Source organism: Natator depressus, chromosome 3 (assembly GCF_965152275.1).
Source record: "Natator depressus isolate rNatDep1 chromosome 3, rNatDep2.hap1, whole genome shotgun sequence".
Taxonomy (NCBI): Eukaryota; Metazoa; Chordata; order Testudines; family Cheloniidae; genus Natator; species Natator depressus.
The window spans coordinates 116,132,745-116,152,179 of NC_134236.1; the positions used below are offsets into that span (position 1 = coordinate 116,132,745).

Below are 19,435 nucleotides of genomic sequence, written 5' to 3' on the forward strand. Positions count from 1 at the left end.
AGAACTGCTTGTTCGACCTCCAGTGATGAAGTAACAAGGGAAAATTTCCTGGAATTAGGCCATTGCAGGAACTCTGGTTTGAGTCACAGCTGACATCCGAGAAACAAATTTCCAGGCATTTTTGCGTTTAATTCGCTTAATTGTTATGTAACCGAATTAGAAAATGCGATTAGGGCTCGCAGAATATTCACTGTCGAGCCTGTCTGACCTTACGAATACATGAAACAGAGAAGCACGCAAAAAGAAAAGGAGGACTTGTGGCACCTTAGAGACTAACACGGAAAACTAGCCCGGAAAGCCTATGATAAGTCGGAGGAAATGGTGAAATCGTCTGCGCTGGTTCTGTACGCCGGCTGTCTTGGGTTAGGAGGACTAGCTGTACATCGCATACACAAGAAAGCTAGAGCAGAACCGGATAGTGAGCCTTTACCGAAATGATTCTTGACGGGGCTCTTTTGACGTAGGAGTTTTAGATACAAAAGGAAATTCGGCAAACAAAAGAGGAATGTACGAAAACTACCTAGGCTGTAGAAACCAGACGAGCGCTAGGCCGGAACCCGTGTTTCATGGCCACATGCCTTCCAATCCGCTTCCCCGCAAAACAACTGCTCAGGGAAAAAATGGGGGCTGTAGTAAAACGAATCGACTCGCCACATGCCGCGGTACTGAGTCCCCCTCTGCTGCTCGGGGCGCGATTCAAATGCGGAGCAAGAACGGGCTCTCCTTCCAAGCGCATGTCCCCTTTCCATTCAATTGCCCAGTTTCAGGGCTTCACCTCTCCCCTATTCGGGGAGCCTAGCGTCTTCCAGTCTTTGGTTTCGGTCAACGTTTACAAGCACCAGCTGCTTCTTTTAATTCCCCGAATAATCCGAGTGAGCAAATATGCTTTAAACGAGAAACCACAGAATAGTAACTTAATTCATAAAAATCATATCTGTCGGCAAATAGAGAGTTAAAAAAGACACCCCTTCTAATCCAGCTATTCTGCTCCAAATCTCTGCTTTACAGGTTACACGGGAAAGCTCTCTCCCGGTATAAAGCTTTCTGACTGTGTCAAGTATGGTGATATTTCATCGCTGCTCCCCGAGGACGGCAGATAACACTCCTAGGGTGCAGCTAGGGTGTATCTGTAGCACAGCTGTGTGTCTGCAGAGAGCGGGAGCTGGGCAGGGTCCTTACACTTCATAAGTAAAGCGTGCCTGGAGAATTGTAACATACACGCAGAAAACCAAAGATGTTAAAAAAAAAAACAGATCAAAAGGTGGAAGCAGCCCCCCGAATGCCGTGTACTTTAACACACGCCTCCTTCTACACAACCTCAGCGGGACACTTAACAGTTTACAAGACACCAACACTTTTCTGGGAGTAAATGCGAGGCTGCGGAGGTCGCTGCGACCGTCCCAGACAGAAGCTCTGCCCGGAACTCGTGCTTGGCCATACATTCGGCTGCTGCCCACATGTCTGCCCGCTCTGCCCCGTCCCTCGGGGTCTTTAATGTACAGAAGGAGAGCCAGGCTGCTAACCGGTCCCGGGTAATCACCCACAGGCTAAACGTGCAACAGGGCTCTGGGCTGCAACCCGGGACCTGCCCAACTCTGCTCTGTTGTTTTAGGCTGAATTATGTTGTCAGCCAAGTCTTACTCACTGGCTAAGCCATCCATTAATATACATCAATAAAAACAGGGTACGCGGCTGCTCATGAATTAAATATGAACTTCTTCCCCGGCTCAGAGCATCCTGAGCAAAGCGATCACGGACTTCCAGTCATCCCCTTGGGAAGAGTGACGTCTCCCAAGTAACGTGATTGCTTTTTCTGAAGCAGAAACGTGGTCCTATGGCTACACCCTATAAAACCAGGCGGCTTGGAGGGCTGAGCAGAGTGTTACTGAAGGGGAGAGACGGCATCAGCCTAAGGAGGAGGGCTGGGGAACACCACCGAAACAGCAGACACGGACCCAACCCCTGCACGTTCCCCCTCGGTCCCCGGGCCAGAGTGCGGGGCGAGCCGCCGAGGAATTCAGCACCTCGGAGAACTCCCGGCGCCGGGCGGACTTCCCAGGAGAAAGCACCGTCTCCCTGCCTCGTGAGTACCGCCAGCTAGGCCTGGGCTCAATAAGTAAACCCACTGGACCTTCCTAGCGAGTAGAGAGAAGAGAGGACCCCCCCGATTATAAGAGCAGTGCAAACAGGCTTAACGCTAAAAAGTTGCTGACCAGCCAGCGAGTGGGAATGTATAGAACAGTCCTGCCTTCTCTGACGCTACCTTCTCCTTCCTAATCCTTGATCAATTCCTATGGACTTTAGCTCAGATTAACCAATTCAGGGTGTCTTTGCTTTGCGCCTTCCTTTTTACTTCTCCTTACTGCTGCATGTTAGCTGCCCTTGAGTGCCGATTTCTCCCTCGTGTACAGTTATCACGCGCTGATTACTTGGGTTCCCTCTTAGCGCTTTTATTATTTTATATCCTCAATTTAAATTCACCGAATTAATCAAATCAAGCCGATCTTTCTTTTCTCGCTTTCCCTGCACTCTTCTTTCCTGCGGGGGGCGCGGAGGGGGGGGGACTAGAAGAGGTGTTGATACGCTACAAAAAGTTTCCACTTAAAGTCTCTGTTCCGAGCTCAGAAGGATGCAGACTGGCTTTGAGTGAACATGGCCATTAATGTTTACAATGTTCAACTCAAATTCCCCACTGCCTGCTCTTGCCTTTTGGTTGCTTGAAACAAAGTGCAGCTCGGCTTTCTACGGCAGTATTGTACAGCGCAGCATGAGAACCATCTGCTACTCATTCTTTAACTGTTTGACCAGATTTAAGTTATTAAACTATTGAAGAGAAGTAAGTGTACGTGGCTTCCCCAGCGGAGCACAAACGTAGAGGATGCACAGTGCTAACTCACATTATTACTTCATTCTTCAAATTCAAACGGGTTTATATTACTCTAATGTCTGAGTTTCAAGGAGGTTTACGTTTCGGATAGAACTTCTCCCCTTCACCCTCTCCCTGCCTTTGGCCGTCATCAGATACTAGGACTTACAAACCAGAAGAAATAGTTTCCTTCCAGGTGATTTAGAAAAAATAAGTGTATTGTCAACCAGATCCGTCTTACCCAGCGAGTGCCCCTGACTTCTAAAGCAAAAGCAAAAGATATAGCTCGCAGCAAATTTTAAACAGCCGTACCCCGACATGCCATATTTGAGGGATGAGGTGTAGCCCGCAGCAGGGATCCTTGCTTTTCCACGTGGGATCCAAAACCTTCCGCCCCCTTTCCTTCATACAGCAACAAAAGCATCTTAGAATTGGCCCTCTGTATATGCAGTCGGAAACCAGTGCCGATAGGAGGTAATTATTGTCTCCTATTCATTAACTCAGGTCCAGCATGATGGAACATAGAAGCAGCTCCCAGCTTCTTCTGTCCTTCACACTCTTCAGTGTTCTCTGCTCCCCAGCACTGGCATTACCGCCTTTGGGGACATACTCAGCTATGAGGTAAGTGCTGTTCCAACTCATGCAACCTCTAGCTACAGCACCCCACCGCTCGCTAACGACACAACACGACCTGCGAAAGGCGATATTGCAGCAAACGGTCTAGTTAATTAGCATCAGCAGCGTCCTAGTGTACTTGTTATCTTGGAAACTCTAATCCAAGGCTTGAATACAAGACCCTTCTCTTTAGCAAACGTGGTTGAAAGGTTCATCTATTACATTCTCACATCAACATTACAGGAAGGGACTAATAATTATTGGGTACGCTGGTGATCTTTGCAATAGCGTCAGTGAAGATGACCCCTTTTGGCAGTAGCATGGATGGTATGGGCTGGTCTACCTCCCCTCTCTGTAAATAATGTAAACGTTAAAAGGGTTTTAAGAAGTGGTGCTTCCTTCTCCATCTGTTCCCCAAGAACACCAGGAAGTGATGTGATCCTTTCATTCAGCCAGTGCCAGCATCACTGGTGGATAGCAATTAAATGACTTCTTCTTATTTTAAAGGTCCTAAGTACCATTTCCACTCTAATAGCCCTTTAGTAATGATTATTGCTTCCATGAAGAATATGACAAATAGTAAAGAAAACATGCTGAATTGTGTTTCTAGGGTTGCCTTGGCCTATCACAAATAGCAAGTACCGGCTCTTCTTATGGCAAAACCTACATTTCACCTCAGCTCTACCATTATAGCTGGACTGTGCCTCAAATTATGGCTGTAGACTGTATTACAGTAGATTGTGAGAAAGTGACTTGCCTACATCTATGCATAGCTTTGGTGTAAAGAACACATTGTAGTTTGATATTTTGAATTTTTGTTGTTGTTTAGAGAAGGTAAAGTCAAATGTTACAGTGTATTTTTCAGTATTAAGCTGAAACAAATGTACATGCTGAAAAGAACAAATGAATATAACTGTAGTTATATAATTTTAAAATTTGCCACTTGGGTTGGTTTATTTCACACAACAGTAATTGTACTTGTTTCATAAAACATCTGTAGCTGAAGGAATACTCATAAGAGCAAAATCCTGCATGTCTTACTCCAATAGGTATAATTTGTCCACAGGGAGTGTATGCCTACAATGTTAGCATAAAATCTCTTCCAAGCCTCAGTGTGTGATTTGGCACATCATCACATGCTGCATCTACCACTCTGACAGGAAGCTATCATTTTCCATAGAATACAACAGTGACCAGAAGCAATGTCTGAGGCCATACCACTGCAACATAGTCATGTTATCCTTAATAATACATGAGATCATGCATCCAATTGTGGGAGTGGGCAATATTGACACATAAACTAACAAAAAGTTTATCATTCAATGTTTGGGATATTAACACTACTTGAACAGAATTGTGGTTATGATGAAAACACATTAATTATTAGCAGTGAGATATTCTGATGAGTTAATAGTAAATCAGTCTTAAAAGAGAATAAAAATCAGTATATAGCTATCTGTTTATATCTTATATGATAAAATTAATCCCTCTTCAGAGAACCTGCACAAAGGCCTAAGAACCAATTAGTTCCACTTATGCACCATTTTAAGGTCTTAACTGGAATTTAAGTGGCACATAGATCTTCTGGCCCTTTACACAGAAGAGAATTTAATCCATAGTTTATATCATATACATATTCCTGTATATTGCAATGGTTGCCATTAAAAATTTTACAATTGCCAATTGCAAGTAATTATAATGACCATGGATTGCATGGTATTCCCTTAAGTCAATTATTTGCAATGATAACATTATAAAAATGTGAATGCTGACCCAATATGAAGATTCATATAAATATATGGTTAAAGATGGAGAAAATCTATTACACCAGGTACTCTATCATCTTGCCAATGAAGGATTATTACTTGCAGAGTATTTTCTTGTGCTTTATCCAGTTTGCTTTAAAATGTCTTGAGCATTAGACACATGTATATTGTTTGACACATTAGACTGCATGCAAATTGCATTGAAAGAGACAGTATTAAATAACCTCATTTTGCAATACTTTACGAGATTTTCTTCTCCAGTAGGTTGGGAAACAGAATGCCATTTGACGGAGCAAGTGAACCTGATCAAGCCCAAGGTTCATTAAAACCCGAAACTGACATTGTGCCAAATGCAGTACCAGAAAATGACAAATTCTATTTTGACATGTCCAGAGCTATAGATAGGTGAGAATTTTTGTTGCCATAAATACTGGATTAGTTTTGATGCATTGCTTGAATGATACCAAGGTAGAAAGTGCTTTTCCTGCATTTATTTCAATGAACTTTTCAAACTGCTTAAGACATTTGAAAGGAAAAATTGAGTATTAAAAGGGAGCATAGAATGTATGTTTGTTTGCCAAAGTTTTGTGGAGTTCATTGTCATTATAGCATGGGCACTGAAAGGGCTGAAAAATAATAATAAATCATTTGGAAATGTTTTTTAAAATAGTTTTGTTTAATAAATCAAAGCAATAATAATAATTTTCAAAAGAAGTGCTTATGAAATTGAAAATAAAAACTGTATATACTTGTAATATATGGAGCCCAGATTTTATTGTGGAGTTATTTTTTCATCATATTAGGAATGCAAGACATGCTGATGGACTTTTCACCAGTGGCTACAGCAAACTTTTGGGTCAACTTTCTGCAAGGAGATATCTGGAATCACTTATTGGAAAACGGGTTAGGTGAGGTTACACTTACATAGAGCTTTTATTTAGCTTGCTTCACTAACCATTCTGTGCATAAGTTTCCCCTTCTATAATCGGGAACAATGATATTTCCCATCCTTTAAAAAAAATTTGGGATCTTCAGATATAAGAACTAAGTCATTAAATATAATTAATTAACATTAATACATTATTATTTATATTATATGTATTGTAATATTTGTTCAAAAGTGACTTTTTGAGTTATATATAACATATAGAGAACACCTGAGAGGAGTCACACACTAAACACAGCTCTGAAAAAAATCAGACTGGAATATGATAACTATTGATCTAATTTTGTAATATTTTTCCCTTTGCAGGCCATGCAAATCCTACACTCTGACATTCAAACTTACGCTTAGGTGCATAAATGCCCATTTTACATGCCCAGAAGGTGATTAGAAATTGGGCACTGAATTTGCATGTATTTCTACTCAGTCTACTTTGTCCCTAAATACAAAGGACTGGATTCTCAGCTGGTGCAAAACCGTGTAGTTCCTTCAGGAGAGTTATGGCAGATTACACCATGTGAAGAAGATCTGCCTCTAAACTATGATGCAGGAAACTTCTGACTTCAACTCTGGCTTTCCCAAAGTGCTATTTTTCCTCTGAAATTTACTCAAAGCCAGTGGTGCTGGGGTTAAAAGAAAAAGAAAAAAGAAAAAGTAAAAGAAAAAAGAAGTGGGTAAACTAACCCAGGCTCCTTATTCCTCAAATGAGAAGTGGGTAAACTCCATTTACCCATGTTTACTCTTGACTAAACTACTGCACAAAGCAAACATTTTAAAGCTATATATAAACATACTGTAATACTTGGAGCCTGCTCCTGTTGAAGTCAAAAGCAAAATTCCCACTGATTTCAATGGGAACAAGACTAGGCCCTTTAAGAGGTTCCTTATATTTCAGCCAGCCTATATAATTTGATAATTTGCTCAAATATCTTTCTAGTGTAAATCAGGATGATTTCAGTTTGTTTAAAAGGGTTTCCTAAATTACAAGAATTGGCACATAAGGACTTGTGATTTTAATTATTAGAAAACAGAATGGGCCAAATCCTAAAGTCTGTGCTCAACCCTTGCTCATATAAAACGTCCAGAGACATCAATGTGAATTCTAATTACACTGAGATGGGAAGAAGTCAATGGGAGATCTGCCTAAGTAAAGACTGAATACAAATTTCAGGATTTTACCAATTTGATCAGAGTGACTTTTGAAGTAGTAAAAAGAAAATTTGAATGGAAATGAATTTTTACTCAGCTAGTCAGCAACTGAAAAACTTACTGCATATAGTTCAAAGTCTTTATCTTTTCTAGTTGAATGTATTTGTGGTCATTTCCACTGTTTTTTGTGTTTACATAGCAACAACCTCATGGACGAACAGATGCCCGTCAAACGTCATTCGGATGCCGTCTTCACTGACAACTACAGCCGATTTCGAAAGCAAATGGCCGTGAAGAAATATTTAAACTCAGTTTTAACTGGAAAAAGAAGGTATTAAGAAAATAAAATAAAACACAGTGAACATTAATGATCTTGGAATGTAATCTTAATATATAGACAAGTATTAGTGACATTTTCTCCTAGTGATTTATTTACAGCACACTTCACAGTCAAATTAGAATGAAAGAACAAGAATAACACACAGAATTTGGGAGTCTTAAAATAAAGGAAAATGCTATTGAAATATTCTTAAAGTGCTTTTATTTAGAACAAACATCCTAGTAAAGGAAGAACTGAAGAGCTAGGGCTTATGCACAGGACTTGCTATGAGGTAACACTCTTACAATGAAAATGCACAGTGTTTGAAATTTGCTGATATCTAGGGAAGTGCTAGACATGCTATTTCACTTATTTAAAAATTGTTTAATAAAGTTTAACAAAACAGAAAGTTACTATGATTAGTTCTGTCTTATTTTTCTGAGTGCAACAAAATCCATGTTTCTCATCTGCAACAGCCAAGAAGAGCTAAACCCTGCCAGCCTTCGAGATGAAGCAGAATTGCTTGAACCCTCCTTTTCCGAAACCTATGATGATGTTACAGTAGATGAGCTGCTGAACCGCCTCCCATTGGTAGGTCCAAATTTACTTTTATCCTTCCCGTTCAGCAGTAGTCACCCCACCCTTAAAATATTAATCCTGCACAAAAGATGGCCTCTTGGTAAAGTGCACCCCTCTGGCATAAGCCACATTCCATTATATATTTTATATGTCTACAGGGAATGTGTCTCAGTGTAATGACCTCTTTAATAAGATTAATTAAATGATCCCCATGATTACTTTCACTCTAACTTCCTAATTAAATGAACAGTCTGACACTGTTGCTAATGCACCTAGCTCACTTGGGTGTTTCAAACCACAGGCACTGAGGCAAAAAAGCATAATTGACTTATTTTTAATTAGGAAGAATATTCTGGCTTCTGAGAATAAATTCACTGGTTTTCTTTAATTAAAAAATAAAGTTCCATCCCCACTTTTTGCCTTATGTCATTCTTTCTAATTGAAATCCAAGCTCCCCCTAAAACTGGAGAATGAGAAACATGTGCACCACTACCCCAACCTACATGGCAGCTGATTCCTATCTAAAACTGTGTGTCAAGTGGGGAAAGACCCTTTTTTCCTCTGTTCTGATATTGTTAATGTCTGAGTTACTACTTAATAGCTGTGTTACTACTTCCTATTTAGCTGTGTGTCAGAATCTTTGGAGACAATGCACCTCATTCACAACTGTGTTACTCTACTTCATTGATTTCAATGTATTACACAGACCTTACACTGGAGTGATAACACAGTGGTGAATCAGGCCTGATATTCTTGAAAATATATTAATCTCTGTTAGAGGATTTTTTATATCAGTGGTGCTGTTGATGCAAATGGGCAAAAAAAAGGACTACAAATAAATAAAAAGTAATTATTTAACCCATCCTAGCATTTGATGAACGCTGTAGCCTTATACGAGTAAGAAAATGTTTTTCTTCAGTTTTTCATTTCCTTCAGATAATAGAAGAAAATGCATTTTTCCAAACATAAGCAGAGATTCAAAAGATCACACTTCAGGGTATAGGACAACTTCTAAATGATGGATTTAGGAAGAAAATGTTCCTTGTGGGAAGGTTATTCCATCATTTCCTCCTGCAAGGTTTCTTACACCTTCTTCTATAGTATCTGGTGCTTGCCACAGTCAGAGACAGGATATTGGACTAGACAGACCATTGATCTGATCCTGGCAATTCCTAAATTTGTTCCTTCCTCCCTCCCTCCCAGATTAGGGGATTGTAACCATGCTACAGATTTCCCTGAAGAGGGAGAATCTGGTCAGTGCTGTCCATTATTCTATCAGTATCCATTGGTGCCATGTCAGCTTGGTAATCTGCACTTATTCACTCCAAGGATCCAACTGCTTTCAGTGTCATCCCTCTTGCCTAGTATGCTGATATTCAACAACATTCTTGTTGGTTGGGCTTGATTCTACAAGCACGCACTACCAGGCACAGTCCTTATTGGGTTTCCATAGATATCAAAGTTGCTACTTCCAGTAGGGACTCTTGCACCCTGTAGTTGGTGTTTGCAGGATTTGGGTCTTGGTTGTATACACTTTAGATAACGTTATCTGATGTTGCAGTCACTTGTAACATTGATTTTGAAACACGCATTCTTCTTGTTTTTCAGAGTCTTTGAAGGAGAGCTGGTAAAATCTATGACAAGAACAAAACTATTTTTTGAGTTCCACATAGTATTTCAAAGAAATGACTTCAGTATTCAAACCAAAACAAATATGTTGTGAAGTGACAGTGTGATATATTTGTTTCTGATATAATAAAAGTTGATGTTTACACTGTAAATATTACTTTAGAGATCTCTACCTAAAGCTGTACATATGTATGCTAGTCTAACTCATGAAAACCCTGTGATTTCATATGATGTAAATCCTTTACTTCAATAAATGCATTTGAAAAAGAGGAATGCACACCAGAAGACAGCACCAAATTACTGATTAACTGGATTATTTTAACTATGGTAACACTTCAGGTAAAATTGCATGACGCAATGGATACATTTGCAGACAACTTAATAAATAAATAAATACAAAAGACCATAGAGAGGAACTGTGTTCAGTATGTTCAAACTGTGTAAGAAAAGATTGCCGGGGGTAGGATCTGTACAAAAATATATGCTTTTCTAACAATTCACCGACTTAAATAAATAAAAAGGCATTTAAAAGGATTGGATCTGTCATAGAACCTTATTTTTGTCCTCCTCCATTTTGAATGTTTTCATAAAATACCATTTAAATTAAAGCCAGTAATATTTCCTTTCTTTTTAATGGTGAACACTTTTTAATCCAAAGTTGCCAAAGCACACGGAAAGAGAAGGGGAAAAAAGCTACCCCTTAATGTTTGATGTGCTAAAGTCATAGCAGTAAGTTTATTCTACATTTGGTTGTGGATAACTTTGCTGATGAGCGCATTCCTTATATATAAAGTAGATCTGAAGACAGTTTACTATTTTTTCAAAATGAATGTAACTTATGAAATACGCAGACAATAAAAAACATTTTATTATCACTGCAACTATTATTGGTTTGATTCAATGCTGCAATTGCCTGAACAGACAAGACCCCTGTTAATAACAGAGACAAAATGAACACATTCTTCTTCTGGGATATACCATATAAATCTCTGATTGTATTAAAAGACAAAATAGGCCTGATTCCTGATTGTATTATTCCAGTTTAATGTCAGTGTAATTCTGATGTAAAACTGGAAGAATGCTGGTGTGAATCAGGCCCACTGTGTATTTTAATATAAGCTACATAATCATTTGCTCAAGAAGGACCTTTTCAGAGGTTGTTTATAGGGCTTGATAATTCTAGTACAGTATGAAAAAGATCTACTGTATGTACTAGTTATGTAGCATAGACTCCTCAGTACTAACTTGTATGGAATACCAGGCATAAAGCTAAGAAACCCCATTCATAATTTAAAATATTTTCAAGTTTGGAAAGGGTGAAGAAAGCATGTAGAGGCTGCTTAGCAATATGCATATTCCCCTTTGGAATTTTACTTCAATTTATGTACTACAGACTTAATCTTGCTTCCATTGATGTTAACAGCAAAACTTTATTGACTTCTGTGAATGTGGGACTGGTCCTTAAATTACTTTTGAGTTCGATTTGCACATTCAAAAACGTGCTTTTCTTTTTATTCATGCTGGGAAATGTCAATGTGTTTCAAAAGGAAATGTCTCAAAGTTGCTCATGCATGCTAAGCCTACAGGCTTGTCAACACTTGAAATGCAACCTAGGTGCCACTGTAACAGTTCAGTGTAGACACTACTTACAGTGATGGGAGGGGTTCACCCATTGGCATAGTTAATCTACCTTCCTGAGAAGAGGTAGCTAGGTCCATGGAAGAATTCTGTCAACCTAGTGCTGTCTACACTGTTGGTTGGGCTGGCTTCAATATATTGCGCAGGGGGTGTGGATTTTTCACACTCCTGAGCAACATACCAGGTGAACATAACTTCTGAGCATAGATTGACTTAAAACTTACATGGAAAAAGGTTCATATAACATGTAGGCTGCCAGTTTTTTCTGAACACATCCATTTATGTACCCAAATGGAAATCAGCTTCCATTAATCAAGTAACTGATTCTCTACTTATCTGTCTTAGATTTTCAAATCCTTTTTGGGATAAGATAGTGCATGTATGTGCAAAAATTACACACAATTTCAGTTTTGCAATTGAACACACAACGAATATTGTGTTCCATTGGCAATTCCTACCTAAACTGATTATGAGAATATGAGTGAACAGACAGCCGTTGAACATTGCTGACACATAATAACCTTTTACTTCGTGATGTTTTATCCAATGTGGTTGAATTCACTAAGCATTTCCATGACAAAACCTTTTTTTAAAAGATTATAGATTGGAAAAATACTCCTTCAGAACTAAAAATTGATATACACGTGGTCTCAACACACCATATTTTTTGTTTTAAGATAGGAAAAACTCACTCAACCATTTTAAAGTACACAAAATAGGAAAATAATGTGTAGGCTAGAAGTTTCCAGAAGTTTTTAACTCTTAAAAAAATAAGCAGAATTTGAGTAATTAAAATTGTATAGTTCTAACAGGCCAAATTATCTTTGCTTATATGCAGTTTGGATCTCATAATCTGGAATGATTTATTTGATTTAAAGTCACAAAAACTAAACAGAAACTTTTTTTCAATACAACAGAAGCAGTAAATCTGCCAAACAATCAGTGGGGCCACTGGACAATTGAGGTGCTAAGGAGCACTCAAGGAAGACAAAGCCGTTGTGGAGAAGTTAAATGAATTTTTTGCATCAGTCTTCGCTGCAGAAAATGTGAGGGAGATTCCCACACTTTAGCCATTCTTTTTAGGGGACAAATCTGAGGAACAATCCCAGATTGAGGTGTCAATAGAGGAAGTTTTGGAACAAACTGATAAATTAAACAGTAATAAGTCATAAGGACCAGATGGTATTCACCCCAGAGTTCTGGAGGAACTCAAATATGAAATTGCAGAACTACTAACTGAGGTATGTAACCTGTTGCTTAAGTCAGCCTTTGTGCCAGATGACTGGAGGATAGCTAATACAATGCTGACCTTTTAAAAAGGCTTCTGAGGCAATCCTGGTAATAACAGGTCAGAAAGCCTGTTATTGCCAGGAAAATTGGCTGAAAACTATAGAAAAGAACAGAATTATCAAACATACAGATAAACATAATATATTGGAAGAGTCAAAACGGCTTTTGTAGAGGGAAATCATGCCGCTCCAATTTATTACAGTCCTTTGAGTGTCTCAGCAAGCATGTGGACAAGGGTGACCCAGTCGATATAGTGTACTTTGACTTTCAGAAAGCCTTTGACAAGGTCCCACAGCAAAAGCTTTTAAACAAAATAAGCAGTCATTGGATAAGAGGGAAGGTCCTCTCATGGATCAGTAACTGGTTAAAAGACCGAAAACAAAGGGTAGGAATAAATGATCAGTTTTCACTGTGGAGAGAGGTAAATAGAGGGGTCTCCCAAGGATCTGTACTAGACCAGTACTGTTCAACATATTCATAAATGATCTGGAAAAGAGGGCAAACAGTGAGGTGACAAAGTTTGTAAATGATACAAAATTACTCAAGAGATTTAAGTCAAAAGCTGACTGTGAAGAGTTAAAAGGGATCTCCCAAAACTGGGTGACTAGGCAACATAATGACAGATGCAATTCAATGTGATAAGTGCAAATTAATGCACATTGGAAAGAATAACCCTAACTATACATATAAAATGATCAGGTCTAAATTAGCTGGTACCACTCAAGAAAGAGATCTTGGAGTCAATGTGAATAGTTCTCTGAAAACAGTGACACTCAAAAAGGATGACAATGTTAGGAACGGAGAGACTTCCTCTGAAACTTTGAGCTGCCTGAGTTTGAGTGGCTTGAAATGTTTGCTATAGCTGGATAGTTTGACATATATTTTTAAACAGAAATACTGAGAATAATAGGACAGATTCACATAATAGATTAATATCAGCTGAGGATCTGCCTCACTTTATTTTGAGGGCGACCAGATTTTCAAGGTGAAAAAACTTTATGGGAGGAGGCTATTACTTTAGCAGGGTCAGTGAGATGTGCATAGGAGGGTTCTGGTTACTTGAGCAGGGGCTAGAGAAGGTAAGAGAAAAATCTGCCCAATCCTCCCTCTGATATTTCCTATGCTTTCCTCTACCTTTCCCCCATCTCCCCTTGCTTTCTCCACTTTCCCCTTGCTTCAAACGTCTCCCCTTTTCCTCCTCCCTCCCTAGCTCTGTCACCATTGTATCCATAGCAAAAAGCTATTTGTTTATTCTGCTTGGCATGTCTCTCGCTTTCAAAGCCTGACCTTTCTGTGACCTTTCTCTGTGCCTTGCTCAAGTTGGGAGAGAATAGAAGCAGCCATGTGCTAGGCTGGGAGTTCTGTCACAATCATTCTCTCTCTCACATCTACTCTCAGTCCTCTAGGTTCCCCCGTCTTCCCTTCTGTTGCCCCCTTCACTCAATACGCTGCCTGAGCACTGTGTTTACTTGTGGTGCATGGATGATGAGCAGCAGCATGGATGCTGGATCCCAGTTAGTGTCTCCAAGCCACCATGAATACAGTGATGGCCTAGGGGCATTGTCTATACTCTCATCAATTGCACGCAGACACTTAAATCCAGATTTTCCACTTGTATCTGCTGCCTACTGCTGGTATAACGTGGACTTGTGCCACCACCTCCCCTGCTCACTGCCGGTGTAGGGGGCATGGCCCTGGCCACCTTTACACACCTTTCCCCATTGTGCTGTGCCATGCACTGTAGGGATGGCAGGTTGTCTCCTTCAGTGTATATGTGCTCACTCAGCCCTCATGTCAATTTCCCCAGGTACTTTCCCTACTTTCATGTGGCCAGTCTGATGAGATTAAAAAAGACGAACAAACCAGCACATACTACTATTTCCTGTGAAGATGGCAGGGTAAGACCCTGAGAAGAGGGACATCCTTGTTTTCATTGTTACCCTAGTCATGTAGAAAAACAGATCGTGCTGCTCATGCCCATGAATGCAGGGTGAGGTGCCAGCATGGCGAGCAAGGATCAGCCATATTTTTTGGGGTAGGGAAAGGCTGGGACAGAAGTAGGTAACTTTTGGGTGCAGCAGAGAGTGTCTTGTAGGCCAGGCACAAAATGCGTATGCCAGCCCTGGATAGGGAATTAATTTTCCAGAGGGCTGGCACAAACAGGGTACAGGAGGTAGCGATGTCATTTGCAAAAGCTTCCTCTCCTGCTCCCACACAGCTTTCCAACTCCCCTCCATACTGTTCAAGTTTTAGTTTGGTTTGTGACTACTGCAGCGTTCTGACCTTTCCCTTGGATAAATCCACCTTCTGTGGATTCTGCATGTGTGGTCTTCTGAGGCCTGTATGGCTCAGCTGGCCACAGATATTTTCAGCTCTGCTCAGTTCTGCTTTGGAACGTACAAAAACAAATTGGCTTGCCAGTTTGACAAGCTGGCTCAGGACTGAAGCCGGATTATGAGAGCGTTGATCTCCTAAACCACCTTTAAAAAAAATACTTGGAGTAATTAGATATGACTTTCACTTTTGAGATGCAGAATTTGAACTCTCTTACTGAATAGAAAAGTTTATTCCACTATTTCTCTCTTTCATATACAGACACACTGGCCATACTAGTACTAAAAGTGCATCAGTACAGAAACTTATGAGGAAGGAAAAGAATGTCTACCCCTTTATGAGAGCACCACCAAAAGCCAGTATCTGATGAACAATAATTTTAAGAGATCAAAAATATCTGAATTTAAAATATGATCCTCTCTGTTAAGCTCAGAGAATGAATACAGTGTGATATAGAAAACAAAAATGTCTGTTATCTAAATATCATCTTCAGAAAGACTCACTCTGTGAGCAAAGTATATTTGAAGCAGTGGTATCCTGGAGGAAAAATAACAGGCTAAATTTCAGCAACAATCCCCTACTCTCAAATATGTGAGTTATTAACTTCTAAATGCAAGACATAGGGACCTAGAGTAGAATTTTCCAAAGCAAGTGAGTGATTTAAGAGCCTAAGTCCTATTTTAAAAAATGACCTAGGACTGAGGAGCATAAGTCCCATACACCTGCAATGAGAACTAGGCTCTTAAATGGCTTAGTCACTTGAAAATGGGGCAATTGGAAAATTTTACCCCTAGTATAAAAATTTACTTTATTCCACATTGCATCCTTTCTACTTGAAAAAAAAAATAGAAGGAAAACCTGATTGCTGACTATTCCAGTCATACTCTTCCACTGCTGGTTTATTTTAATCAGTGATAACCTTCCAGACTGGAAACAGGAATTCTGACAAGTATCTTATTATGAAGCTGGGCTGCTGACAGTGGCAAAGAAGACAGAACATTAGAATGTGGCTTGTCAGATTCTCTGGTATTGTTGCCCCCCTGCTGAGCCAGGGACTTGCACATCAGTTTCCTGACGGAGGAGAAATCAGTGATATGGAGAGTTGATACATTATCAATAGCACTCGTTTATTCTACACTATATACCCCAGTCCTATTATGTAAGGTGTCAAAAAGAGCATGCAGATTATCCCTTCTTTTCAGAGTCACAGCCAAAAACCAAACAGCCAGATCCCAAGGAGCAGCTCTGCCTCAAGAGTTGACTCTCATTAGGGAGAGTAAGGTAGGGTGCAACCCTCCGTGCATGCACCAGCGGCTGTAAAAACCAGCTCCATCACAAAACAAAACAGTGTTTCTTCGAAGACTAAACCCTGCTCACATGCTAAGACCCTGTAAGGCTAAGTCTACACTCCGAGCTGGGGGTGTGATTCCCAGCCCACCTAGACATACTTGCACTCACTCTTATCTGAGCGAACACTCTATCAGAATAGTGCAGCTGCGCTAGGTCAGGCGGCGGTGGTATGGGCTCACTGTCCCAAGTACAGCCCTGCCTGCAGTCCAGGGGTATAGGGTTGGGGCAGCTAGCCTCTGCACATACTACCATGGCTACACTACTATTTGTAAAGAGCTAGCGCAAGTATGTGTATTTCACCCCGGCTTGTATTGTAGACATAGCCTAAGTATACCAGTGCCACCTGGTGATTCCAGCCATAACACAATACTGCACACTATGTCGTGGCGCCATCAAAATGTGCTGCTCTGCTACAGCATGGTGTAGCTGAGATGGTCTGAGCCCCATTCTTGAGGACAGTGACATATGGTGGGAGAGTGAGAAAGAGAAATTGAGATATGGAGAGAGAGTGCAATCGAGCAAGAAAGAAACTCCTTGTAACAGTGCTCAATAATAAGTGATATATCAAGACAGGACTATGATGGCTTTTATTCTGTTGCATAATTTTCAAAAGCGACTAGTGCCAACTTGAGATGCCTTGAAGGGTGCTGATTTTCAGAGACAGGATGATCAGCATTTGGACAACTTTAAATTGTTTCTTGTTGGACATCCAAAAATGGAGGCACAAAATTCACGAGTCACTTGAAAAAGTTATGCCTGTGTATTTTGATGAGGGTCTGCACTCATCCACACCAAGCAAGGGTGCACGCAAAGGGAAACTCTGACTTTTTTGGAACAGCTGAGACTCTGCATATTGGGTGGTCTGATCTTGAGCCTTGGATTTTACCCTTCCTCTTTATCCTAGGCCAAGGCAGCTGAGAGCTCCATCTCTGATGCTGCTCTTCAGTCAGCTGCGAAGGAATATTGGAGAGTGATGTAATGTCATTTGCACCCATTGCCTGTTGTGAACATCACCTCTGCAGCTTTCCTATCTTCTGCCAGTCTGAGGAAGGGAAACCTGAGGATCAATCCACTGCACACTAGTGAGCGGACCACCAGGCTTATAGAGGCAATTCAGTGCAAGTGTAGGTTGCTCTCTGTAAGAATGCGGTGAGGTGTAGGTTGCTTGCTGCCCCCCCATGAAAACATAAAAGGAAGAGCAAAGGCAGCTACTACAGCACTCACTTGCTGACGTATTTTGTGTATATTAAAATACCATGCAAAAGTGTAGTGCCAATGACTAGTAGGGGGAGTGTGTGCGGGGGGGGGGGGTGTCTCCTTTTATCCACAGCTAAAGGGATTACCTACTGGATCATTAGTCTGCCGCTGTGCAGGAATAAAGAAATCCTCCAGAGAGAACTGCTTGGGTCATTGCTCTTTGATTAATGATTTATTCTCTGTTCCATGGAGGTGAGAACACAAGTGCTTAATGTGCCCTTCTCCCACACAGAAAAGCCCCAGATCTGTAAAGACTGGATTTAATTGGCTGTAGCAGGTTCTATAGCACTCGGGCCCTATTTGAATATATTTTCCTGCAGAAGTGGGTAATTCAAAATTTCATTTCCCTGGCTTCAATTCAGCTGAATAGTTCTTGCATGTTTTTGGTATTCTGAAGGGTGTTAGCACAGCACATGAAATAATTAAGTTGCCTTTTGATGGCAGAACATACAGAACATCACTTAATAAAGTCAGAACAGCATTTCAATAAATGTCTTTCTTTTCTATTCTTTTAAAACTTGGTTTACATGACCTTATTAATAAGAAGTGCCTGGCCAGCAGGTATTTTACTATCTGTACTAAAGATACCTAATCCAAATGAATGTTCTATTTTCCATCTCTAATTATGTTACCACTTAACTGTTTCCTAAAAGAAATCCATCTATCTGAAATCTTGCTTTGGAGAGGTACTGTGTTGTGTGACACGTACTTTTTACTTGGTGGTAAACTTGAGTGTAAAAACAATAAGCCATCATAAGTGCTATTTTTCTGACTATATTAAAAAAAACCTGATTAAAAACTGAATAAATCCTGGGTCCAGATTCTTTACTTCCCCTATTATTCACTGGCTGCAGCAGTGGAGGGCCAAAAAGGAACCAGTTATGGTTCCTTGAGCCTTTGGCCAGTTCTACACTGGACCTGGCAACATTTAGAACAGTCTCAGGGCTGCTCTAATCTACACTAGCTGGTTGTAGCTCACAAGAGCTGTCCATCAGCTGAAGGTGATCTGCATAACCTATGTACTGCTCATGTACCCGCCCATGCCAAATTCAACTCCAGCATCACCACTACCCGAGTTGTTGCAGAGGGCTGGCATACGAGCTAACTCTGCACCAGTTGAGGACTCCCTGGCACTGTAGGAATCCCCAGCTGGGGGGATCCATTAGCTTTCTGGCTTCTTTGCACTGCTGGTCAGCGCCAATGAGACATTCTAACCTAGGATATCAGATAGCATCTCAGTCCAGATATTTCAAGCTAAGACACATTAGAAAAGCTTAGTATGAATATTAGTAATGGGTGAATGTAAAAGGGGGTTTTACGCACTGCAGGTGTGCCTATGTGAGGCTGGGTGTGAGAATTAGCTCTCACTGCATCTGGTGCCCCGTCCAGAGCTTATTCATCTGCCACATGTCCTCTCTACCACCTCTCTGTTCCTATAGAGACTGCAAAATCTTTCTCTACAGACTTCTGCTTTTAACATCCTGGTTTCATACTACTATTTCTGCTTCTCCCCCAGCAGGGCTTCATCTGCCATTAGGCCTTTCCAGGTGCAGCATATTAGGTTAATTGGCCCTTCTGGCCCACATTAACTCTCTCAGGTCTTGCATGGGGATAGACATCCCATCACAATGAATCTATTGCTAAAAAAAAAAGGACAAATTCCAAATCTTTGCTGATTTCTAAAAGTGAAGCTTGACCCT

At 40.5% G+C, this 19,435-nt stretch overlaps 1 protein-coding gene across 1 annotated transcript; it reads left to right on the forward strand.

The window, feature by feature from the left end:
* The first annotated feature begins 1,849 nt into the window (after positions 1–1,849).
* VIP (vasoactive intestinal peptide) lies at positions 1,850–10,690 on the forward strand. The gene is made up of 7 exons (XM_074946990.1): positions 1,850–2,083; positions 3,371–3,487; positions 5,512–5,652; positions 6,051–6,155; positions 7,539–7,670; positions 8,135–8,249; positions 9,846–10,690. Exons 2-7 carry the CDS (start codon positions 3,378–3,380, stop codon positions 9,852–9,854), a joined length of 612 nt encoding a protein of 203 aa, XP_074803091.1. The 5' UTR covers positions 1,850–2,083; positions 3,371–3,377; the 3' UTR covers positions 9,855–10,690.
* Positions 10,691–19,435: the final 8,745 nt, after the last annotated feature.